At 38.6% G+C, this 27,588-nt stretch overlaps 2 protein-coding genes across 2 annotated transcripts; both read left to right on the forward strand.

The window, feature by feature from the left end:
* Nucleotides 1–417: 417 nt before the first annotated feature.
* LOC309961802 (proline-rich protein 23C-like) lies at nucleotides 418–1,203 on the forward strand (the record flags this gene model as incomplete). The annotated part of the gene is made up of 1 exon (XM_082839287.1): nucleotides 418–1,203. One exon carries the CDS (start codon nucleotides 418–420, stop codon nucleotides 1,201–1,203), a length of 786 nt encoding a protein of 261 aa, XP_082695413.1.
* Nucleotides 1,204–22,940: 21,737 nt separating this feature from the next.
* Nucleotides 22,941–25,494, forward strand: LOC309962252 (N-acetyllactosaminide beta-1,3-N-acetylglucosaminyltransferase 2). Its single transcript, XM_082839927.1, has one exon. The coding sequence runs from the start codon at nucleotides 23,163–23,165 to the stop codon at nucleotides 24,354–24,356; it is 1,194 nt and encodes a 397-aa protein (XP_082696053.1). The 5' UTR covers nucleotides 22,941–23,162; the 3' UTR covers nucleotides 24,357–25,494.
* Nucleotides 25,495–27,588: the final 2,094 nt, after the last annotated feature.

Genomic DNA, 27,588 nt, shown 5'->3' on the forward strand with positions numbered 1-27,588 from the left:
GGAAGTATTTCTCTAGAGTAAACTATCCACCACAGCCAGGGCTACTGGGCAACACAGAGGCCTCCACTTCTAGGGGCGGAGCCTAGGAGGGGGCGGAGCTTAGCGTGAGGATGCTTTGCGACTCAGGTTCCGCCGGCGTCGCTCCCAACATCCTCGGCCCACTCCTGCGCAAACCAGTCCACGTGAGGGCCTGAAGATTCACACAAGCAAAGCCGAGCCCAGCAGCTCCCCTAGAAGCCAGGGCTGAGGGATCCCGAGAGGCGCCCCCAGAGCTCCGAAGGCTCCTCTTTCGTCCCGCAGTCCTGCGCGCCACCGCCCTGCTTCGGCCTCCCCTGTCAAACCGATCTGTCACTGCCTGCAGGACCCAGCCCTTCCTCGCCTTCTGCCAGGTCCCAGGCCCGCTGCCACATTGAGAAGATGGGCAGCCGGCCCCGCAGCCCCAGCGCCTCCCCTGCTGACCGGTGGGGACCGCATCCCGGAGGACCGGGCCCTGCCAAGCGCCGGCGAACGGAGGAGCCCGCGGGCCCCGAGTCCAAGTCCAGGGCGGCGCCTAGCCTGGACAACCTAACCTGGCCCCCGACCGTGGACACGCTCATCTTCGTGGTGGCCCTGCCCGCCGGCTGTGCCCTGCACGTGCCCCTGGACCACGTCGACCTGCTGCTGGAGTCCGAGCCAACGTCCGTGCTGCAAGTGTCTCTCGGTGATCACATCCTCATGCTGGTCCCTGAGGCCCTCCTGGGCCCGGGTGTGGAAGGCCCGTGGGGACAGGGCCTGGGACGGGGCGCTCTCCTGAGCCCTCCCGGGGAGTACATGGCCCCGGAGCCGGGATTCTTGTGCGCAGCTGTCCCAGAGATCGCCTGCCAAGAAGAGGTCAACGAGGAGGACGCGGATGCTGACGCCGACTTCCTGCCGGCTGGGACAGATGCTGCTGCAGTCTCAGTCGCTGGGCTCCGCCCCTCGGCTGGATGTATGTCTGGCTTCCACCTGTTGGGCCAAGCCTCAGAGCCGTCCCCTCGGACCCCCAACCCCAGTCCAGAGAGACGCTCTCCTCACCACGACGACAACCTGGACTTGCACCTTCCAGAGCCCTTCCCTGACTCACCACTCCAACCTCTACCTCCCTCTCCAAGTCCAGGTCCTCACCAGCGTCCCCAGCGCCCTCATGGTCCTCCACGCAAGATCCGGAAATGCCTGTTCGCTTAATCAACTGCCTCCCACAATTCCCGGCCTACTCAACGGGGACCAGGAGAGAGTCTTCTGATATTGGCTGTGTGTGCCTTGCACACACCGTAAGAATCATATGAACAGATGCTTTATGGATGCAGGCTGCACTGCAGAATTCTGATCAGTGACTGACTAAAACACCTGAAAGGAAGCTCACCCGGGCAAAGAAAAGCCGCTTGAAATACAGTCTGCTTTCCGACAGCCAGACTGCTCCTTAGATTTTCTCTAGGGAGGGCACCCTTAAGCAGCTCTACCCCCCTCCCATTCGCTTCAAACCTAAGCGCCAGCACTTCTCTCTAAAAAGCCATCCTTTTCCGGGCACCCTACCACTGCCCATACCCCTGTTCCCCCCAACCCCCTTAATAGAGTAATTGCTAAATTTGTTTTGTTTACAGGGGTTTGGACCTAGTGTCCAGACTAGTTTACAACAACCCTCTACCCAGTTTGACCATTTATGGATGGCAGCTCTAGCCCCTTTGTGGGAATCTAGCCAGTAGTTGTATGTGGACAAATCTTTGTTGGATACAGAACACAGGATGGGGAACAATGATCAGGCGCCCTCCTCTTTGTGAATGAGCAGGTTGGCAAATGGTTTAACTTTATTGCTGGGTTTGGGGTGGTATTTTCCCAAAGGGGCCAACTGGTTTTCATTCTTCTTACATTCTTTTAATATATTTCTCTTGTCCTGGAAAAGTTTGTAATTCTAAAGATTCTGTGTTTTATACTTCTAAGATCCCAAATAGGTTTTGTACATTACTACTAGCATATAGAAATAATTTGCTCTTATATTGGTCTGATATCCAGCAAAATTACGTAATTTCTGTAACCACTTCTCTGTAGATTCTCTTGCTTGACTGATAAAGATCTCTCCAAATAATGAGAGTATGTCTCTTTTTTTTCTACAAGCCTCTTACATCTTATTTTTCCTTAATCTTTTTAAAAAATAAATTTATTTATTTATTTTTATTCATTTATTTTTGGCTGCGTTGGGTCTTCGTTGCTGTGTGCGGGCTTTCTCTAGTTGCGATGAGTGGGGACTGCTCTTCATTGTGGTGCGGGGCTTCTCGTTGCGGTGGCTTCTCTTGTTGCGGAGCATGGGCTCTTGGCGTGTGGGCTTCAGTAGTTGTGGCACGCAGGCTTCAGTATTGTGGCTCGCGGGCTCCAGAGCACAGGCTCAGTAGTTGTGGTGCATGGGCTTAGTTGCTCCGTGGCTTGTGGGATCTTCCCAGACCAGGGCTCGAACCCGTGTCCCCTGCATTGGCAGACGGATTCTTAACCATTGCACCACCAGGGAAGTCCCTCCTTAATCTTTTTTATTGGATATTACTTCAAGTAACATATCCAGGTTGACTAGTATAGTCAATAGGGTCATCCCTTTCTTTTTCTTTTGTTTTTTTGAAGTATAGTCGATTTACAATATTAGTTTTTGGTGTACAACAAAATAATTCAATATTTTTATAGATTGTATTCCAGTTAACGTTATTACAAAAAATGGGTATATTTTCCTCTGCTGTACAATATGTCCTTGTTCCTTACTTACTGTATACACAGTAGTTTTAATCTCTCAGTCCTCTACCCTATCTTGTTCCTCTCTCCCCTCTCTCTGGTGACAACCACTACTTTGTTCTCATTATATGTGAGTCTGTTTCTGTTTTATTCTGTGCATTTATTTGTTTTATTTTTTAGCTTCCACATATGAGTGATAGCATAGAGTATACGTCTTTCTCTGTCTGACTAATTTCATTAGGCAGAATACACTCTAGGTCCATCCACGTTGTTGCAAATGGCAGAACTCCATTCTCATCAGACTGGCATCCATTTGCACACACTTTGCAGTGGGTATTCAATAAAACCAAATGAGGTTTTCTTCTCCTGATTTTCTTTTGCCCTGAAAGTTTGGCTTTAATCCGGAAAGAGTGTTCTCTTTGGTGTCAGGTGGTGGAGGCTCTGGAGTCTGCATTCAGAGAAGTCATGTTGGGGCCTAAGTCATGAGATGTACAAGTACCTCATTTATCCACCATTGCCAGCTCTTATGGGGTAGTTTAAATGTAGAGCTTCTACTCTTCCAGGAAAGATGCCTGCTTCTTACATGTCATCTCACTCAACTCCTCATAGCTTCACTAAGGAGGATTTGGCTTGAACAAAATTGTGCGTTTGAGAGGCTTCTTCGATAAGAAGGGGAGAAGATTTCTCAGTTTCAATGGGCAGCATATTTTGATTTGGTATAAGGAGGCTTCCAAACAAAACTCTGAATCAAAAGCTGCTTCATTAAAACATTCTCTGGGGCTTCCCTGGTGGTGCAGTGGTTGACAGTCCGTCTGCCAATGCCCCGGTCCGGGAGGATCCCACATGCCACGGAGCGGCTGGGCCCGAGAGCCATGGCTGCTGAGCCTGCACGTCCGGAGCCTGTGCTCCGCAACAGGAGAGGCCACAACAGTGAGAGGCCCGCATACCGCAAAAAAAAAAAAAAAAAAAATTCTCTAGCCAAATCTAATGACCAATTTGAAAAACAACTAGACTTATTTCTCTATTAAGTCCTCCAGTTGCCTTTCCCAGATCTCCCTCTGCCTCATCTCCTGCCATTCTCTCTCCTTCTGAAATTCCACTGACTCATCTTTTAATTCCCCTTTTCCAGGTCCCCTGCCTTTGCCCAACAAACCTCCCAAGAACCCAAAATGCTAGCTGCCTCTGAAGATCCACCCCCATGCACCAGACAACTTCAGAGTTTAAACCTTGGACCTGAGCTGAATTAAGAGCTATTTGTAAAAATGTCTCTAAATTCAGACAACACCAGCAAATATTCAGAGAAGAATTTAGCATTCTGTTGGGTGCATAAGCCCCAGAATTGTCTTGACACAAATCACTCATGCACATATTGGTCAAGCTGCCCAATGCTCATTTCTGGATGGCAAAGCAGACTGGACTGACCCAGGAAAGGACCTGCAGGATCTCTCTTACCACAGTAAACCTAAGGGTTCAATAACAAGCCTGAAAAGTTGGGCAAAGTCTCCTAAAAATCCTGAACATTTCCAATAAAAATCAATGCAACTGCTACTCTTTCTATAACAAGCCCTGCCACCTTTGCTCGGCCTCTTCCTTGGCATAAACGTCCCACACACGTGATCAGTATTTCAAATAATTCACAGATTTTCCCTGTCTCTCAGCCTTTATACGTAACCCTTGAGCCCTCTGACTGGAAACATTCCTTCCTGCTCCGTGACAACACACTTGCCAATCTAACAAGGTAGAACTTAACTTTACACATAGAACTGTTTATTAGAAGCACACCAGAGGGACTATTTCTTGAGTTTTCAGAGGAGCTCTCTATTCATAATCAGTTGTATCTGGTGTGAATATACCTTTACATTCCGCATTATATTTGATAGATACTCCAGATAAATGTCTTGACACAACATCTGACCTTTATAAGTTAGAAATTTCACTGATGTAGTAAAGATAATGGGAGCAGAACTTATTAAAGTTCAGATACATTCTACAAAACCATTACCCAAACTTCCCACAATATCCCTTGATGCCAAAAGAAGAGCTCAAACGTGTAGTTGAATGCCTTCTACAAAGGTCTTCCCATGCACTCCCTTTGTAACACTCTCATCCAGCAAGAAATGAAGCCAAACAGACAAGGATTTTGATTTGTTCGAGACCTTAAGGCCATCAGTAAAATAGGTATACCTCACTTCCTGACAAAAATTTACCCAAAAGCCATTTTATCAGCAATTCCACATGAAGCCACTTGCTTCACTCTAATGAATCTCTCCTCTGCCTCTTTCAATGTGTTTCTAGACCAAGACAGTCAATACCTTTTCGCCTTCACCTGAGGAGGACAATAATATACCTGGACAGTCATGCCCCTGGAGTACATTGGAACCCCCTTCTATTTTTCCCTGGTTCTGGAACATCACTTAAAAGGTCTTAATTTCCCTTCTGATTCAGTTCTTAATACAATGTGTAAGATAATTTACTTTGTTCAAAGAACAAGGAAGCCTGTAAAAGGATTCCATTGACTTACCCCAGCCTTATCAAAAAGGAGGCATAAAATTTCAAATATAAGTTATAATTTTGCCAAAATACCGTCCATTATTTAGAGTACACCCATTTCAGGAGAGGAAAAACTTCTTTTCTGATAAAGACAATTCAAACATATCCTAGACCCCTCACAAAAGACAACTGAGAATATTTCTGGTTTTAACTGAATATTTGCAGACAATGGGTGCAAGTTTTATTAGACAGAAACACCTCTTTATGAATTGACACTCCCCTCAGTAAGAGACCCTATCCTGGGGAACTCAACTGTGAAGAGGTCTTCTGTAACCTGAAGAAGATTGTTCAACCGCCTCTTTCTCTATTCAAGTCTAACTACTAAGAAATCTTGTGTCTAATTGTGAATAAGCTATCTGACAAGTGTTTGAGATTTTAACTCAGCTTGATGAGAACTATCAAAAACCCATTGCTCCTAAAACTGGAAACAACTAAGATGTCTTTCAATAGGTGGAGAAATATCTGTGATTATACAGAATCTATATATGTTATATAATACATATATATTGTGTATATATATATAATATAGGAATATTATTCAGGTTAAGAAAAAAAGGAAATGAACTACCAAGCCAAGCAATAAATAGAATAATCCTAAAGGCATATTGCTAAGTTACAGAAGTCAGTCTGAAAAGACCATATACTGTGTGAATCCAACTATATACATTCTGAAAAAGGCAAAACTATAGAGACAGTAAAAAGGTCAGTGGTTGCCAGGGGTTCAGAAGGAGCTGGGTAAATAGATGGAGCGCATGTGATTTGTAGGGTGGGTATCTACTCTCCATGACATTATATGGAGAGGTTCATATGGAAATTCTACCAAATACTTAAGGAAAAGTTATACCTATTCTTCACAAACTACTCCAAACAGTTGATGTGGGGAGAACACTTTGAAACTCATTCTACAAGGCCAGCATTACCCCGATACCAGAAACAGAAAAAGACACTAAAAAAAAGAAAATTACATGCCAATATCATTGATAAACTACATGCAAAAATCCTCCACACAATATTAGCAAACTGAATTCACCAATACATAAAGAGGATCTTACACCACAATCTAGTGAGATTTATTCCATGGATTAAAGGATGAATTCATATTCACAAATCAAGTGATGTGATACAACACATTAACAAAACAAAGGATAAAAATTACATGGTCATCTCATGTATGCATAAAATGCATTTGACAAAATTCAACATACATTCATGATAAAAACTCTCAACAAAGTGGGTATAGAGGGAACATATCTCAACATAATAAAGGCCATACATGACTAAGCCACGCTCACATCATACTCATTGGCCAAAAAAACTGAAATCTTTTCCTCCAAGATCAGAAACAAGACAAGGATGCCCACTGTTGCCATTCCTATTTAACATAGTATCGGAAGTCCTAGTGACAGCAATCAGACAAGAAAAAGAAAAGGTATCCAAATTGGAAGGGAAGAAATAAAGCTGTCACTATTTACAGATTACATGATACTATATACAAAAAAAAACCCTAAAGACTTCACAAAAAAAACCTGTTAGAACTAATAAATAAATTCAGTAAAGTTGCAGGATACAAAATTAATATTTAGAAGTCTGTTGCCTTTCTATATACTGATAATAAACGATCAGAAATATAAATCAAGAAAACAATCCCATTTACAATTGCATCAAAAGGAATAAAACACCTAAGAGTAAATTTAGCCAAAGAGATGAAAGACCTATACTCTGAAAATTATAACACATTGATGAAGGCAATAGAAGTCAATATAAATAAATGGAAAGATATCCCATGTTTATGGATTGGAAGAATTAATATTGTTAAAATGTCCCAGCTACTCAAAACAATCTACAAATTTATTGCAATTCCTATCAATAAACACACATTTTTCACATAACTAGAAAAATAATTCTAAAATTTATATGAAATCACAAAAGACCTCAAATAGTTAATCTTGAGAAAAAGAACAAAGCTGGAGGTATCATGCTCCCTGGCTTCAGGCTACACTAGAAAGCTAGAGTAATCCAAACAGTATGGTACTGGCACAAAAACAGATAAATAGGTCAATGGAACAGAATAGAAATCCCAGAAATAAACTCATGCACACGTGGTCAATTAACCTACAATGAAGGGGGCAAGAATATATAATGAGGAAAAGCCAGTCTCTGCAACAAAGGGTGTTGGGATAGTTGGAAAGCTACATGTAAAAGAACAAAATTAGAACATTTTCTCACACCATGTAGAAAAATAAACTCAAAATGGATTAAAAACCTAAATGTAAGAACCTGAAACTGTAAAATTCTTCAAAGAAAATATAGGCAGTATGCTTTTTGACATAGTTTTTAGCGGTATTTTTTTTTAATCTGTCTCCTTAGGAAAAGAAAACAAACAAACAAAAAAATGGACTACATCTAACTAAAAAGCTTCCGTAAAGTGAAAGAAACCATCAACAAAATGAAAAGCCCATCTACTGAATAAAGAAGATAGCCACAAACGATATATCCAACACAGGATTAATATTGAAAAAATATAAAGAACTCATACAACTCAATATGAAAAGATAAAAACTACCTGATTATGAAACATGAAGAGGATCCAAATAGACTTTTTTCCAGAGAAGACATACAGATGGCCAATAGGCACATGAAAAAATGCTCAACACATTTAATCATGAGGGATATGCAAATCAAAACCACAATGAGATACCACTTCACACCTGTCAGAATGACTATCATCAAAAAGACAAGAAATAATAAGTGTTGGCAAGGACATGGAGAAAAGGTACACTAGTACACTGTTGGCGGGAATGTGAATTGGTGCAGCCACTATGGAAAACAGTACAAAGGTTCCTCAAAAAATTAAAAATAGAACAACCATATGATCCAGCAATTACCCTCCTGGGTATATATCCAAAGAAAATGAAAACACTACTTTGAAAAGATATATGTACCCCAATGTTCACAGCAGAATGCCAAGATATGGAAGCAACATAAGTATCTATCAACAGATGAATGGATAAAGAAGATGTGGTATATATAAATATATATACATATATGTAATGGAATATTACTCAGACATAATATACATATAATGGAATATTACTCAACCATAAAAAAAGAATAAAATTTTGCCATTTGTGACAACATGGATGGACCTAGAGTGTATTATGCTTAGTGAAATAAGTTGAACAAATACTTCATGTTTTCACTTATATGTGGAATCTAAAAAATAAAACAAATAAACAAATATTACAATTCAGAAATAGACTCACAGATGTAGAGAACAAACTGTTTGTTACCAGAGGAGAGAGGGTTGTGTGGGGAGAGACAATATAGGTAAAGGGAATTAGAAGGTACAAACTACTAGATATAAAATAAATAAGTGACAAGGATGTAATGTACAGTACAGGTAATACGACCAATATTATATAATAACTTTACATGAAGTATAATCTATAGAAATATTGAATCACTATGTTGTATAGTTGAAACTAATATTGTAAGCCCACTATAGTTCAATATAAAATAGGCATAATTAATTCATTAATTAAAATATGGGTAAAAATGCCAACAGTTTTTTTGCATACATAGAAAAACCCACCCTAAATTCATATGGAATCTCAAAGAGCCCCAAATAGCCAAAACAATCTTGAAAAAGAAGAATAAAGTTAGAGCTCTCACATTTCCTGATTTCAAAATTTATTACATAGCTACAGTAATCAAATCAGTGTGGTGCTGGCATAAAAACAGACCAATTGATTAGAATACATAGCCCAGAAACAAACTCTTGCATATATTGTATAATGAAATTCAGCAAGGGTGCCAAGTCTACTTAATGGGGAAAGGATAACCTTTTCAAACAATTTGGTTGGGGTGGCAGGAGTTTTGAAATAAGTAAAGGGGATTAAGAGGTACAACCCTCCAGTTATAAAATAAACAAGCCATGGGGATATAATATACAGCATAAGGGATTTGGTCAATACTATTGTAATAATGTTGTATGGGAACAGATGATTACTAGACTTATCGTGGTGATTATTTCATAATGTATGCAAATGTAAAATCACTATTTAGTGCATCTGAAACCAACATAATATTGTTCTTCAATTATATTTCAATAAAAATTTTTTTGTTGTTGGGAAAAACTAGATATCCACATGCAAATAATAAATGAAGTTGAACCCTTACCTTACACTGTATACAAAAATTAACTCAAAATGGATCAAATACCTAAACATAAGACTTAAAACTATAAAACTCTTACATGAAAACATAAGGGGAAAGCTTCATTATATTGAACTTGATTTCTTGGATATGATACCAAAAGACAGACAACAAAAGTAAAATAGATAAATTGGACTACATCAAAATTTAAAACTTTTGTGTATAAAAGGACACTATTAATAGAGTGGAAAGGCAACCTATAGAATAGGAAAATATTTGCATATCTGCTATGTGATTAATATCCAGAATACATTAAGAACTACAACTCAACAGGAAAAAATACCTGACATTTAAATGGGAAAAAGACTTGATAGTCATTTCTCCAAAGAAAATATACAAATATATATAAGCATACAGGAAGCATATGAAAAGGTGCTCAACATCACTAATCATTAGGGAAATGCAAACTACCATGAGATGCCACCTCACACCTATTAGGGGGTTTGCTATTAAAAGAAAAAGAAAACAGAAAAAAACCAAGTGTTGGCAAGGATGTGGAAATTTTGAGACCATTGTACACTGTTGGTCAGAATGAAAATGGTGTAGCCTTTATGGGAAATGGTATGTCAGTTCTTCAAAGAATTAAAAATAGAACTACTGGGCTTCCCTGGTGGCGCAGTGGTTGAGAGTCCGCCTGCTGGTGCAGGGGACGTGGGTTCGTGCCCTGGTCCGGGAGGATGCCACATGCCGCAGAGCGGCTGGGCCCGTGAGCCATGGCCGCTGAGCCTGCGTGTCCGGAGCCTGTGCTCCGCAACGGGAGAGGGCACAGCAGTGAGAGGCCCATGTACCGCAAAAAAAAAAAGAAAAGAAAAAATAGAACTACTGTATAATCCAGGAATTTTGACTATATATCCAAAAGAATTGAAAACAGGATCTCAAAGATATATTTGTACACTCCTATTGATTGCAACATTATTCACAATAACCAAAGGTGGAAGCAGCCCGAATGTTCATAAAAGGATGAATTGATAAACAAAATGTAGATGCATACAATGGAATATTACTCAGCCTTAAAAAGGAAGGAAATTCTGACACACATTACAACATGGGTGAATACTGAGGACATTATGCTAAGTGAAATAAACCAGTTACAAAAGATAAATACTGTATGATTTTACTTACATGAGGTATCTAGAGTAGTCAAACTCATAGAAACAAAAGTAGAATGGTGGTTTCCAGAGGCTGGAGAGATGGGGCAATGAGGAGTTGTTTAAAAAGTAGACTGTTGGGCTTCCCTGGTGGCGCAGTGGTTGAGAGTCCGCCTGTCGGTGCAGGGGACGTGGGTTCGTGCCCCAGTCTGGGAAAATCCCACATGCCGGAGCGGCTGGGCCCATAAGCCATGGCCACTGGGCCTGCGCGTTGGAGCCTGTGCTCCGCAACGGGAGAGGCCACAACAGTGAGAGGTCCGCGTACTGCAAAAAAAAAAAGAGTACAGACTGTTAGTTTTGCAAGATAAAAAGTTATGGAGACTGGTTACACAACAGTGCAAATATACGTAATACTACTGAACTGTACACTTAAAATGGGTATTTTATGTTATATGCATTACCACAATTTTGTTTAAAACACATCTGAGGTTATTTCCAGGTCGTATGTCATCTGTCAAAAACATGATCCTGGAAAAACTGTAAAAATGGGACATAGCCAAGAAAAATGTTTCAAAGGCCCTTTGAACACCTACAGATAGGTTTTTTCCCCCAGCTTCCACTCTTCATGAGATTTGAACAGGTTTAAATCTATTTTCAGGATGGGTTAAATCATTTCCAGGTTGAATATCTACAGTCCTTACAGTTGCTAAAAAGCTGCTTGCTATTGTGTTTCCAACCTGGATCATACCAGTGACCAAGGCACATACTTTACAGGAACCATCATAAAAGAGTTCTCTAAGGCATTGCCCCTTACTCATAAACTATACTGTCCTTACCAGCCTCAATCTCCTAGAGAGGTTAACAGAACCAATGGCATCCTTAAGTTAAAATTAGCAACATTTTAAGAAACCCTTGTGCTCCCTTGGCCAATTGTACTCCTGCTAGATCTCATGAAGCCATACTTTCCACTTCCTTGGGGACATATTGATTATCCCCCTATGAATTAGTAAAGCCCATGAATTTAGGGATTTCATCTCCAATTCTAGATTATACTCTATTGTATATAGACATGGCAAAATATTTCAGAAGACTCATACACGTACCCAGTCCTATCACCAGCAGGTTAAGTCCACCTCTCAACCAAGTCTTCCTAAAATGCCTCTTTATGATCTTTAGCCAGGAATTTCATCTACTAGAAGAGATATAAAAAAAAAAACCTGCTCTTGATCCTCATTGGAAGAAACTTTATCAGTTACTATTAACAATAAACACATCCGGGAAACTCCAGGAAGTTAATACTTTCACATTCACAACTAAAGAAACAATTCAGAGTTCCATAAAATTTAAAATGTATTCCACTAGGGGATATCAAATTGAGGCTTCTCAGAGTACTCTAGAAGAAGCCAATCTTTAGAACCATAAAGCTAAAGAATGACATTGACCAGAAAGCAGAATAGGAAATCCCCAGCACCCTTCCCCCAGACAGAAACAATGATTTGACTGCCATCCATGGGTAAAAGTTCCTTTGTAGGAGCCTTGGGACTAGGTAGGAGGCTGTGAAATCCCAGTGGAACCCAAGACCAAGGAGGGTGCTTGGACAAGGAAGGCCCTAGTGGCAGGCCCACTGACTGGTGTGGTACCAGCTGTAGTTTCAAAAGCTGCCACATTCCTCTGTGGACTTGGCTCCATCCCCACTTGTCTGAGATCCTCCCACCAGCCCCATCCACCAAGGAACACAGGAGGAGCCACTCCATCAGCACCCTCAGTAACAGGCCACCGACCATGGACCCAACTGCAGACCCTAAAAGCAGCCCTGTAATCCAGCTCCAGTCCTGTTTGACCACAGTCCCAGAGACAGTCCCATCATACTGGAAATCCAGTAGGAGAAGCTTTTACTAGGCAGAACCAGTTCCTTAAAGATTTTAAGAGGTGTCTGCTCCTTCAGATGCACAGACATCAATGCAAAGCTACAAGGATCATGAAGAGTTAGGCAAACATGACACCACCAAAAGGAAAATAATAAAGCTCTGTAACCAACCCTAAGGAACTGAAAATCTGTGAACTACTGGACAAAGTATTTAAAATAATCATCGTAAAGAAATTCAATAAGCCACCAGAGAACATAGGTGGACAGCTAAATAAAATCAGGAAAACAATATGTAAACAAAATGAGAAGTTTTAATAAAGAAATAGCATAAAAAAAGAACCAAACATAAATCTTGGAGCTAAAGAATATGATGATTGAACTGAAAAATTCAGGGTAGAACATAATGAAAGATTCAATCATGTAGAAGAAATAATCAGAAAACTCAAAAAGAGGTCATTTGAAATTATCCAGCTAGAGGGACAAAAAGAAAAAACAATTTAAAAGAGTGAAAAAAGTATATGAGACTTATGTGAAGCCATCAAACGAAATAAGATACACATAATGAGAGTCCAGAAGGATAGGAAAGGGGCAGAAAGCTTATTTAAAGAAATAATGGCTGGAGAGAACTTCAAGATGCTGGAGGAGTAAGACATGGAGATCAACTTCCTCCCCACAAATACATCAGAAATACATCTACATGTGGAACAACCCCTACAGAAAACCTACTGAATGCTGGCAGAAGACCTCAGACTTACCACAAGATATATATTTTATTTTATTTTTCTCTTTTTGTGAGTGTGTATGTGTATGATTCTTTGTGTGATTTTATCTGTATACTTTTGTTTTTACCTTTTGTGATACGGTTCTGTCTGTCCGTTTTGGGGGTTCTTTTTAGTACAGTTTTTAGCACTTGTTATCATTCGTGGAATTGTTTATTGGTTTGGTTGCTCTCTTCTTTCTTTCTTTCTTTTTTTATGACGTTTTAATTTTTATTTTTAATAATACTTTTTATTCTAATAACTTTATTTTATTGTTTATTTGTTTGTTTCATTCTTCTTCTCCCTTTTCTTCTGAGCCGTGTGGCTGAAAGGGTCTTGGTGCTCCAGCTGGGTGTCAGGCCTGTGCCTCTGAGGTGGGAGAGCCAAGTTCAGGACATTGGTCCACCAGAGACCTCCCACCTGCACATAATATCAAATGGCGAAAACTTTTCCAGAGATCTCCATCTCAACGCTAAGACACAGCTCCACTCAATGACCAGAAAGCTACAGTGCTGGACACCCAATGCCAAACAACTAGCAACACAGGAACACAACACAGCCCATTAGCAGAGAGGCTGCCTAAAATCATAATAAGGTCAAAGACACCCCAGAACACACCACCGGACGTGGTCCTGCCCACCGGAAAGACAAGATCCAGCCTCATCCACCAGAACAAAGGCACAAGTCCCCTCCAATTGGAAGGCTACACAACCCACTGAACCAACCTAAGTCACTGGGGGCACACAACAAAAACAACAGGAACTACAAACCTGCAGCCTGTGAAAATGATACCCAAACACAGAAAGTTAAGCAAAATGAGAAGACAGAGAAACACAGCAGATGAAGAAGCAAGGTAAAAACCCACCAGACCGAACAAATTAAGAGGCAATAGGGGGCTTCCCTGGTGGTGCAGTGGTTGAGAGTCCGTCTGCCAATGCAGAGGACACGGGTTCACGCCCCGGTCCGGGAGGTACCACATGCCGTGGAGCGGCTGGGCCTGTGAGCCATGGCCGCTGAGCCTGCGCATCTGGAGCCTGTGCTCCACAATGGGAGAGGCCACAAGAGTGAGAGGCCTGTGTACAACAACAACCAAAAAAAGAGGAAATAGGCAGTCTACCTGAAAAAGAATTCAGAGTAATGATAGTAAAGATGATCCAAAATCTTGGAAATAGAATGGAGAAAATACAAGAAACGTTTAACAGAGACCTAGAACTAAAGAACAAACAACACAATAAATGGAATTAAAAATTCTCTACAAGGAATCAATTGTGGAATAACTGAGGCAGAAGAACGGATAAGTGACCTGGAAGATAAAATAGTGGGAATAACTACCACAGAGCTGAATAAAGAAAAAAAACAATGAAAAGAATTGAGGACAGGCTCAGAGACTTCTGGGACAACATTAAACACACCAACATTCAAATTATAGGGGTCCCAGAAGAAGAAGAGAAAAAGAAAGGGACTGAGAAAATATTTGAAGAGATTATAGTTGAAAACTTTGCTAATATGGGAAAGGAAATAGTCAATCAAGTCCAGGAAACACAGAGAGTCCCATACAGGACAAATCCAAGGAAAAACAGACCAAGACACATATTAACCAAACTATCAAAAATTAAATACAAAGTAAAAATATCAAAAGCAGCAAGGGGAAAAAACAAATATATACAAGGGAATCCCTATAAGGTTAACAGATGATCTTTCAGCAGAAACTCTGCAAGCCAGAAGGGAGTGGCAGGACATATTTAAAGTGATGAAAGAGAAAAACCTAAAACCAAGATTACTCTACCAGGCAAGGATCTCATTCAGATTCAACAGAGAAATTAAAACCTATACAGAGAAGCAAAAGCTAAAAGAATTCATCACCACCAAACCAGCTTTACAACAAATGCTAAAGGAACTTCTCAAGTCAGAAAACACAAGAGAAGGAAACAACCTACAATAACAAACCCAAATCAAGTAATTGATTGTAGTAATAGAAATAGAATATTTCTATTACAATAGAAATTGTAATAGAAACATACATGTTGATAACTACCTTAAATGTAAATGGATTAAATGCTCCAACCAAAAGACATAGACTGGCTGAATGGATACAAAAACAACTCCCATATATATGCTGTCTACAAGAGACCCACTACAGCCCTAGGGACACATACAGATTGAAAGTGAGGGGATGGAAAAAGATATTCCATGCAAATGGAAATCAAAAGAAAGCCAGAGTAGCACTTCTCATATCAAACAAATTAGACTTTAAAATAAAGACTATTACAAGAGACAAAGAAGGACACTACATAATGATCAAGGGATCAATCCAAGAAGAAGATATAACAATTGTAAATATTTATGCACCCAACATAGGAGCACCTCAAGACATAAGGCAAATGCTAACAGCCATAAAAGGCGAAATCAACAGTAAGACAGTCGTATTAGGGGACTTTAACACCCGACTTTCACCAATGGACAGATCATCCAAAATGAAAATAAATAAAGAAACACAAGCTTTAAATGATACATTAAACAAGATGCACTTAATTGATATTTATAGGACATTCCATCCAAAAACAACAGAATACACCTTCTTCTCAAGTGTCCATCGAACATTCTCCAGGATAGATCATATCTTGGGTCACAAATCAAGCCTTGGTAAATTTAAGAAAATTGAAATCATATCAAGTATCTTTTCCAGCCACAATGCTATGTGACTAGATATCAATTACAGGAGAAAAATCTGTAAAAGAAACAAACAAATGGAGGTTAAACAATACACTACTAAATAACCAAGAGATCACCAAAGATATCAGAGAGGAAATCAAAAAATACCTAGAAACAAATGACAATGAAAACACGACAACCCAAAACCTATGGGATGCAGCAAAAGCAGTTCTAAGAGGGAAGTTTATAGCAATAAAATCCTACCTAAAGAAAGAAGAAACATCTCAAATAAACAACCTAACCTTACACCTAAAGCAATTAGAGAAAGAAGAACAAAAAAACCCCAAAGTTAGCAGAAGGAAAGAAATCATAAAGATCAGATCAGAAATAAATGAAAAAGAAATGAAGAAAACGATAGCAAAGATCAATAAAACTAAAACCTGATTCTTTGAGAAGATAAACAAAATTAATAAACCATTAGCCAGACTCATGAAGAAAACAAGGGAGAAGACTCAAATCAATAGAATTAGAAATGAAAAAGGAGAGCTAACAACTGACACTGCAGATATCCAAAGATCATGAGAGATTACTACAAGCAACTATATGCCAATAAAATGGACAACCTGGAAGAAATAGACAAATTCTTAGAAAAGCACAACCTTCTGAGCCTGAACCAGGAAGAAATAGAAAATATAAACAAACCAATCATCAGCACTGAAATTGAGACTGTGATTTAAAATCTTCCAAGAAACAAAAGCCCAGGACCAGATGGCTTCACAAGCGAATTCTATCAAATATTTATAGAAGAGCTAACTCCTATCGTTCTCAAACTCTTCCAAAATATAGCAGAGGGAGGAACATTCCCAAACTTATTCTACGGGGTCACCATCACCCTTATACCAAAACCAGACAAAGATGTCACAAAAAAAGAAAACTACAGGCCAATATCACTGATGAACATAGATGCAAAAACCTCAACAAAATACTAGCAAACCGAATCCAACAGCACATTAAAAGGATCATACACCATGATCAAGTGGGGTTCATGCCAGGAATGCAAGAATTCTTCAGTATACGCAAATAAATCAATGTGATACACCATATTAACAAATTGAAGGATAAAAACCATATGTTCATCTCAATAGATGCAGGAAAAGCATTCAACACCCATTTATGATAAAAACACCCTAGAAAGTAGGCATAGGGGGAACATACCTCAACATAATAAAGGCCATATATGACAAACCCACAGCCAACATCATTCTCAGTGGTGAAAAACTGAAACCATTTCCTCTAAGATCAGGAAAAAGACAAGGTTGCCCACTCTTATCACTATTATTCAACATAGTTTTGGAAGTTTTAGCCACAGTAATCAGAGAATAAAAATAAATAAAAGGGGGCTTCCCTGGTGGCGCAGTGGTTCAGAGTCTGCCTGCCGATGCTGGGGACACGGGTTCGAGCCCTGGTCTGGGAAGATCCCACATGCCGTGGAGCAGCTGGACCCGTGAGCCACAATTACTGAGCCTGCGCGTCCGGAGCCTGTGCTCCGCAACAAGAGAGGCCGCGTTAGTGAGAGGCCCACGTACCGCGATGAAGAGTGACCCCCGCTTGCCACAACTAGAGAAAGCCCTCACACAGAAACGAAGACCAAACACAGCCATAAATAAATAAATAAATAAATAAATTTTTAAAAAATAAATAAAAGGAATCCAAACCGGAAGAGAAGAATTAAAGCTGTTACTGTTTGCAAATGACATGATACTATACATAGAGAATCCTAAAGATGCTACCAGAAAAATACTAGAGCTAATCAATGAATTTGGTAAAGTAGCAGGATACAAAATTAATGCATACAAATCTCTTGCATTCCTATACATTTATGATGAAAAACCAGAAAGAGAAATTAAGGAAACACTCCCATTTACCACTGAAATAAAAAGAATCATATACCTAGGAATAAATATACCTAAGGAGACAAAAGACCTGTATGCAAAAAACTATAAGAGACTGATGAAACAAATTAAAGATGATACAAACAGATGGAGAGATATACCATGTTCTTGGATTGGAAGAATCAACATTGTGAAAATGACTCTACTACCCAAAACAATCTACAGATTCAATGCAATCCCTATCAAAATACCAATCGCATTTTTCACAGAACTAGAACAAAAAATTTCACAATTTGTATGGAAACACAAAAGACCCCGAATAGCCAAACCAATCTTGAGAAAGAAAAACGGAGCTGGAGGAATCAGGGTCCCAGACTTCAGACTATATTACAAAGCTACAGTAATCAAGACAGTATGGTACTGGCACAAAAACAGTAATATAGATCAATGGAACAGGGTGCAAAGCCCAGAGATAAACCCATGCACATATGGTCACCTTATATTTGTCAAAGGAGGCGAGAATATACAATGGAGAAAAGACAGCCTCTTCAATAAGTGGTGCTGGGAAAACTGGACAGCTACATGTAAAAGAATGAAATTAGAACACTCCCTTGCACCATACATAAAAATAAACTCAAAATGGATTAAAGACCTAAATGTAAGGCCAGACACTATAAAAGTCTTACAGGAACACATAGGCAGAACACTCTATGACATAAATCACAGCAAGGTCCTTTTTGACCCACCTCCTAGAGAAATGGAAATAAAAATAAACAAATGGGACCTAATGAAACTTCAAAGCTTTTGCACAGCAAAGGAAAACATAAACAAGACGAAAATCCAACCCTCAGAATGGGAGAAAATATTTGCAAATGAAGCAACTGACAAAGGATTAATCTCCAAAATTTACAAGCAGCTCATGCAGCTCAATATCAAAACAACAAACAACCCAATCCAAAAATAGGCAGAAGACCTAAATAGACATTTCTCCAAAGACTACATACAGATTGCCAACAAACACATGAAAGGATGTTCAACATCACTAATCATTAGAAAAATGCAAATCAAAACTACAATGAGGTATCACCTCACACCGGTCAGAATGGCCATCATCAAAAAAATCTACAAACAATAAATGCTGGAGAGGGTGTGGAGAAAAGGGAACCCTCTTGCACTGTTGGTGGGAATGTAAATCGATACAGCCATTACGGAGGACAGTACAGAGGTTCCTTAAAAAACTAAAAATAGAACTACCATATGACGCAGCAATCCCACTACTGTGCATATACACTGAGAAAGCCATAATGCACATTATTTCAAGCTGAAAACAATCAAGGCCCAAAAGACTCAGGAAAAAAAAATGTGACCTTCCCCTTAGCTGCCTAAAAGAATGTAGATATAGAACCTGTTCCAGGAAGGGAAGTATCACGATAGATAATTGTAGTATGAACTAGGTGTGTAGATAGGGTGGAACCCGGCAAAGTCTGTTCCTTTCTGTGCCCCATAGTCTCTGCCTGGCCCAGCAAACATTTGTTTACCACTCATTTGCTTTTTCACCTCCATGTGTATTGTCTTCCTTCCACTTGAAATCCCAAACCACTACCTCCAATATCCTCTTTTCTCTTTAGCTGAAGGTGGTACTTAAAATGAGTATTTTGGCCATTTTGGCAAGTTACTCAGTTTTCCTGGGTCTCTCCCATGTATATATGTTATTAAAATTTTGTTCAATTTTCTCCTGTTCATGTGTCTCATGTCAACATAATTCTTAGACCAGCCAGAAGAATGTAGGAGGGTAGAGGAAAATCTCTTCCTCCCCGACAGGTTTATATATCTCATTTTCTTAGTAATTTCTCAATTATTTCCCACATGGAATGGCAATAATTTAGTTGGTTAAAGTAAGGCAAATTAAAACTCTCATAACCTGGAACAGTGCTGTCCAAGAGAGTTTTCTTCAGTGATGGAAACTCTTAATAACTGCACTGTCCATTGTGATAGTCACTAACCATGTGCAGCTATTGAGTGCTTGATTTATGGCTAGTGTGACTGAGGGAGAACATTTTATTTTATTTTAATTTATTTAAATATAAATTTAACTAGCCACAATGGCTAGCATCTACTATGTTGCACAGTTATATCAGGAGTAATATATGTATCTTCAAAGTCTTCTTTGTCATTTCAAAATAAATTGCACAGAGCCTTCAAAACTAGAGAGAGGAGAGAGTGTGTGGAGGCGGAAGCTTTTTCTGCTATTGTCAGTTAAAAAAAAATAATTCCATACAATGCATGACCTAATGAAGTGTAGGTATAAAGTAGAAATGGAGAACAGTGGTATATAAGATTAGGTGACTATAGCTTATAGAAATGTTTTATCTTCACAGTGATTTATTTTAAAGACTTTGCATAGCTTTTTTGGGGGGGAGGACTGTGTTTGGCATTTGTTCTCCACTCTGCCCTTTCTCTCCCCATTTCCTGCCCTGGATAGATTCCCATGTTCATAATCGCAAATCTGGCCTCTATTACGATCTCTTTTAATTGAGCTTACCCTCCGTTAAAGAAAGGTTTTTTTTTTAAATTTTAAAGGTATATTTACTTGAATTTAATATGAATAAAAATGACTTTATTTTTTTTAAAAAAGGCAAAGAGAATTTTGAAAGCAACTTGTAATACACAAGGAAACCCATCAGGAAGTTTTCTCAGCAGAAACTTTGCAGACCAGGAAACAGTGTAGTGATACATTCAAAGTAGTTAAAGAAAAAACCTGCCAGCCAGTTTTTACCTAGAAAAACTGTCCTTTAAGAAGGAAGGATAGGTAAAGACTTTCCCAATCAAAAAGTGAGGGAATTCATCACCGCTAGACCTGCTTTACAAGAAGTGTTAAAAAAATTTCTTCAAGTAGAAATGAAAAAAATGCTAAACAACACAAAAGCTACGAAAGTATAAATCTCACTGCTAAAGGCAAAGACAAACAGAATATTGTCATAGAATAATGGTAGCACATAAATCACTTTTAATAATAGTATACAAATTAGAAGACAAAAATTATAAGAATAACTATAACCACAGAAACTTGTAATGGAAAAACATAGGAAAAAAGTAAAATCTGCCATCAATTACATAAAGTGAAAGGGTGGGTAAATATAAAGTTTCTGCAAGTGATTGAAGGTAAGTTGTTTTCAGCTTAAATAAACTGCTAAAACTATGAAATGTTCAGTGCAAACTCCATGGTAACCATAAGCCAAAATGTATCTATAAATATTAGGAGACTTCAATATCTCACTCTATAATGGATAGACCATCCAGTCAGAAAATTAATAAGAAAATAGCATAAAGGAACAACACTATATACCAAATGGACCTAACAGACATATAAAGAACTTTCCACCCAACAGCAGAAGAATACATATCCTTCTCAAGCACACATGGAACATTCTCTGGGATAGATCACAGTTTAAGTTGCAAAACAAGTCTTAACAAACTTAAGACTAAAATCATTCCAAGTTTCCTTCAACCACAATGGATTGAAACTAGAAATCAATAACAATAAGAAAAAATGGGAAAATTTACAAATACATTAAAACAAAATTTAACCATCTTAAATAACCATTGATTGAAAGAGGAAATCAAAAAGTAAGTTTTAACTTATCTCAGGACCAAAAAAAACAAAAATACAGCATACCAAATCATGAAATGCACCAAGAGTGGTACTGAGAGAAGTTTATAGCAACAAACGCTTGCATCAAAAAGATAAAAGATCTCAAAGAACTCATCCTAACTTTATACCTAACGAACTAGAAAAAAGAACAAAGCCCAATGTTAGAAGAAGGAAGGAAATAATAAAGGTTAGAGCAAAAATAAATCAAATCGAGAATAGAAAAACAAACAAAAAATCAACAATACTCAGTTGTTTTCTCAAAAGATAAAATCAACAAACCCTGGGCTTGACTAAGAAAAAAGAGAAAAGACTCAGATAAATAAAATCATAAATGAAAGAGGAGATATTACAGTAGATACCTTAGAAACAAAAAAGAATCTTAGGGGTCTATTATGAACTATTATACACCAACAACTTGCATAACCTAGAAAAAATTAATAAATTCCTAGAAACATGCAGCACAACAAAACTGAATCGAGAAGAAATCGCAGGCCTGAACAGACCAATAACAAATAAGGAGAATGAATCAGTAATCAAAACCTCCAAACAAAGAAAAGCCCAGGTGTAGATGGCTTCACATGTGAATTCTACTGAACATTCAAAGAATTATCACCAATCCTTCTTAGACTCTTTCAAAAAACAGAAGATGAGGGAACACTTTCAAACTAACCTATGAGACTAGCATCACCCTGATACCAAGGCCAGACAAAGACACCACAAGAAAAGAAAATAACATGCCAATATCCCTGATGGACATAGATGCAAAGATCCTCAATAAAATACTAGCAAGCCAACATCAACAACACATTCAAAGGATTATATACCATGACTAGTGCGATTTATTCCTGGGATGCAAAGATAGTTCAACATATCCAAATCAATCAGTGTGATACATCATGTTAACAGAATGAAAGTTAAAAACTATAGAACCATCTCAATAAATGCAGAAAAGCATTTGAAAAAGTTAAACATCCATTCATGATTTTAAAAATCTCAACATAATGCATATAGAAGAAACTTACTTCATTGCAATAAAGACTATATATGAAAAGCCCACAGCTAACATCATAGACAATGGAGGAAAACTGAAAGCTTTTCTTCAAAGATCCCGTACAAACAAGAATGACCATCTTCACCACTTCTATTCAACATAGTACTGGAAGTTCTAGCCAGAGCAATCAAACTAGAAAAAGAAGTAAAGTTTATCCAAATCGGAAAGGAGTAAAATTATCTCTACTTGTATATGACCATACGGGTAGAAAACCCTAAAGACTCAACAACAACAAAACTGATAGCACTAATAAACAAATTCATTAAAGTTGCAGGATGCAAAATCAACATAATCAACAAAAACCAGTGGTATTTCTATATACAAATTACAAAGTATCTGAAAGGAAATTAAGAGAACAATCCCATTTACAATAGAAACAAAAAATACTTAGGAGTAAACTTAACCAAAGAGGTGAAAGACTTGTCCACTGAAAATTATAAAACATTGATGAAGGAAATTAAAGAACACAGATAGGCAGCGGCTGAGGCGGCAACAAGTGCCGGAGCTGAGCCGAGCCGGGGCCAAGCCGAGGCGGAGCCGTCCTGCCGCGGACACCACCCGGCCGCCCATCGCGGGCGCAACGCATGGAGCGAGAGCGGCGGCGGTCGCCGGGCTGAGCCGCGCGGAGCGGCCGGGACGTGGATGCAGCCGCGATCTCCCGCCCCCGCCCCGCTGAGCAGGAGCTGCTCCCGGACAAGATATGAGAAATGAGTGTTGGACGTCGAAGAATAAAGTTGTTGGGAATCCTGATGATGGTAAATGTCTTCATTTATTTGATTGTGGAAGTCTCCAAAAGCAGTAGCCAAGAAAAAAATGGAAAAGGGGAAGTAATAATACCCAAAGACAAGTTCTGGAAGATATCTGACCCTCCCAAGGCATATTGGAACAGGGAACAAGAAAAGCTGAACAGGAAGTACAATCCCATTTTGAACATGTTAGCCAACCAGACAGGGGAAGCATACGGATTTTCCAACATAAGCCATCTGAATTATTGTGAACCTGACCTGAGGGTCACATCAGTAGTTTCAGGTTTCGACAGTTTGCCAGACAGATTTAAAGACTTTCTGTTGTATTTGAGATGTCGAAATTATTCACTGCTTATAGATCAACCTGATAAGTGTGCAAAGAAGCCCTTCTTATTGCTGGCGATTAAGTCCCTTACTTCACATTTCGACAGAAGGCAAGCAATTCGGGAATCTTGGGGCAAAGAAACCAATATGGGGAACCAAACAGTGGTGCGAGTCTTCTTACTGGGCCAGACCTCCCCAGAGGACAACCATCCTGACCTTTCAGATATGCTGAAATTTGAGAGTGAGAAACACCAAGACATTCTTATGTGGAACTACAGAGACACCTTCTTCAACTTATCTCTGAAAGAAGTACTCTTTCTCAGGTGGGTGAGCACTTCCTGCCCAAATGCTGAGTTCGTGTTCAAGGGTGATGATGATGTTTTTGTGAACACCCATCACATCCTGAATTACTTGAATAGCTTATCCAAGAACAAAGCCAAAGATTTGTTTATAGGTGATGTGATTCACAATGCTGGACCTCATCGGGATAAGAAACTCAAGTACTACATCCCGGAAGTTGTTTACACTGGCGTCTACCCACCTTATGCAGGGGGAGGTGGATTCCTGTACTCCGGCCACCTGGCCCTGAGGCTATACAATGTAACTGACCAGGTCCTTCTCTACCCCATCGATGACGTTTATACTGGAATGTGCCTTCAGAAACTTGGCCTCGTTCCAGAGAAACACAAAGGCTTCAGGACATTTGATATAGAAGAGAAAAACAGGAATAACATTTGTTCCTATGTAGGTTTGATGTTGGTACATAGTAGAAAACCTCAAGAGATGATTGATATTTGGTCTCGGTTGCAAAATGCTCATTTAAGTTGCTAAATTATGTACAAAACTAAATTTTGCATAGAAAGATGTATCTCGAATAGTTCCCATGTTGTGTTCTCTCACATTAGAGGTAATTTCTATGTAAAACCATCAAAACTGCCTTTATGAGTAGTATCCATATGAGGGCCTCTAAACCTTTCAGTGTAGTACTTTCTGAAGAGGGAAAGCAAAAGATCCTAATTTTTATGTAGGATATGACAGGACGAATGGTTCTGACCCATCCTGCTGGCTAGTGGTCATTATTTTCTAACTTGTCCCCCTTGTCATCTGAAATCATGTTTCTGGAATCTGATCGTGTTAAGTTATTTTTGTTTTGCCCTCATATGATGGTAATCCTATTTCCCATTATAATGAGTGAATTATCTGCAATTTAGGTATTCATAAACCTACTGGCTACAAAGACACTGTTATATATGACTCAATGCTTTTTGTGAAATGGAATTACATTTATTTTCATGAAATTTGGATGAATTTTTTTAAATAGTCTGGAAAAGTTAACTTCTGTTGAAATTTCCTGCTGCCCCAACATTTCCTTGGGTTAATCTAATCAGTTTTGCAAAATGAGAATCACCGTGTGACATTCATCCAGTTTATCTTGTTATGGTCTTTTGGTCATAATAAGGAGGAAGCTTAACTATCTTGTATTTCATTTGCTGGGTGGTATCGTGATAGTTCTCTCTTTTTTAGTATTTGAAAATAATGAGTATGATTCCATAATCTTCAAACTGAAGATTGAATTGACCCTGGTAACCATATTGTGTTTATGATTTTTCATTGTGGACCAGGAAAGCGTATGTAACTTTTGAACTTTAAGTGAAAAGATTGAAGTTGCAGACCTTTTTATCAGTGGTTTTTCAGTTTAAAACTGCAGAATTCTGTTCTTGCCACATGATTACGTGTTGCTTATACAAAATTATTATCCTGAGTAGTGACTGCTTTCCTGTTTCAGTGTAGAAGTGCCTGTGTTTTTATTTATTGTTCAGATCAAATACCAAAACATTTTCTTAAATATATTTTGTGTAATATTTTATTTGTATACAGTGTTGTTGATTAATTATTTAACTAGAGCATGGTATTTTAAGTAGTAAGTATAACATATGTTAAATAAAGTTAATTGTTATTTTTGAATTAAAAAATTTGGGGGGGGGATATGAACTAGAATTCTGCCAAACTGTTGCTTATATATACTGTCTTGTAACATGCTTTCTTGAGACATTTTTGTGTTATAGATATGAAGATTCTTACCAGATGTGATACTGGGGACTGTAAGAAGATGGAAATAAAGTCACCATATTTTTAAAAAAAAAAAGAACACAGATAAATGGAAAGGTATCCTATGTTCATGGATGGAAAGAATTAATATTGTTAAAATATCCATATGGCCCAAAGTGATCTACAGATTCAATGCCAGCCTTATCAATATCTCAATGACATTCTTTATAGAAATAGAAAAATCAATCCTAAAATTCCTATGAAGCCACAAAAGACCCCAAATAACCAAAGCAATCTTGAGCAAACACAAAGCTGGAGGCATTACAATTTTCTGATTTCAAAATATATTAAAAATATACAGTCATCAAAACAGTATGGTACTGGCATAAAAACAGGTATATAGATGAAAGGAAGAGAATAGATAGTTTAGCAATAAACCCATACATTTACAGTCAATTGATCTTCAGCAAGGGTGCCAAGAATACATAATAGTCTGTTGCCTCCTTGATAAAGTTTATTCCTAAATATTTTATTCTTTTTGATGCTGTTTTAATGAGTTGGGTTTTTAAAAATGGTTTCCCCACTAATGCTGATTTAAGATAGTAACCCATTTGTCTATATCATTATGAGTAGTTTCTTGCAGAAATTAATTATATGCATTTGAAATCACTTGGTTCTAGCTAGTATCTCTCTTGAGAGCACCACAGATTATCTGAGTGAAAGGTACAACCAGATTTTTTTCCATTTTTCCTTTTCAGGGGCCAATCGTTAATATGATATAATGGCTGCTTTTGACCAAGAAGGGATTAATCTCCAAAATTTACAAACAACGCACGCAGCTTAATATCATCAAAACAAAAAACCCAATCAAAAAATGGGCAGAAGACCTAAATAGACATTTCTCCAAAGAAGACATACAGATGGCCAAGAGGATCATGAAAAGATGTTCAACATCGCTGATTATTAGAGAAATACAAATCAAAACTACAATGAGATATCATCTCACACCAGTCAAAATGGCTATCATCAAAAAATCCACAAACAATAAATGCTGGAGAGGGTGGTAGGAATGTAAATTGGTACAACCACTATGGAGAACAGTAGAGAGGTTCCTTAAAAAACTAAAAATAGAGCTACCCTATGATCCAGCAATCCCACTCCTGGGCATATATCTGGAGAAAAACATGGTTCAAAAGGATACATGCACCCCAATGTTCATCGCAGCACTGTTTACAATAGCCAAGACATAGAAGCAACCTAAATGTCCATCGACAGAGGAATGGATAAAGAAGATGTGGCACATATATACAATAGAATATTACTCAGCCATTGAAAAGCATAAAATAATGCCATTTGCAGCAACATGGACAGACATAGAGATGTCATACTGAGTGAAATAAGTCAGACAGAGAAAGAGAAATATCATATGATATCACTTATAAGTGGAATCTAAAAAAAAATGATACAAATGAACTTACAAAACAGAAGCAGACTCACAGACTTAGAGAACAAACTTATGGTTACCGGGGGAAGAATCGGGGGAAGGGATAATTAGGGAGTCTGGGATTGACATGTACACAGTGCTATATTTAAAATGGATAACCAATAAGGACCTACTGTATAGCACAGGGAACTCTACTCAATATTACATAACAACCAAAATGGGAAAATGATTTGAAAAAGAATAGATACATGTATATGTATAAATGAATCAATTTTCTGTACACCTGAAACTATCACAACATTGTTAATCAACTATACTCCAATATAAAAATTAAAAGGTTTAAAAAAATAATGGCTGCTTTGGATCCCTTCAGAGATTTAAAGAAACTTAACTTTGGGTAAGGTTACTTGTTTGACATAATGACCTGCTAGAGCATCTTCTGTTAGCTTCCAAATTGTTTCTTTCTACATGGGGTTCAACCTTTCCTGTAGCCACCTCAAGGAAGTGGAACTGCATCAAAAAGTTCCTTCATTTGTCCACTTTTGAGGGGATACCAGCAGAGGCAAGAAA

This window comes from Leucopleurus acutus (assembly GCF_964270905.1).
Source record: "Leucopleurus acutus genome assembly, chromosome: 5".
NCBI classification, from domain to species: Eukaryota; Metazoa; Chordata; class Mammalia; order Artiodactyla; family Delphinidae; genus Leucopleurus; species Leucopleurus acutus.

Bases quoted from the DNA above. Each gene is read 5' to 3' on its own strand.
- LOC309962252 (XM_082839927.1), top strand. From the start codon at position 23,163: ATGAGTGTTGGACGTCGAAGAATAAAGTTGTTGGGAATCCTGATGATG.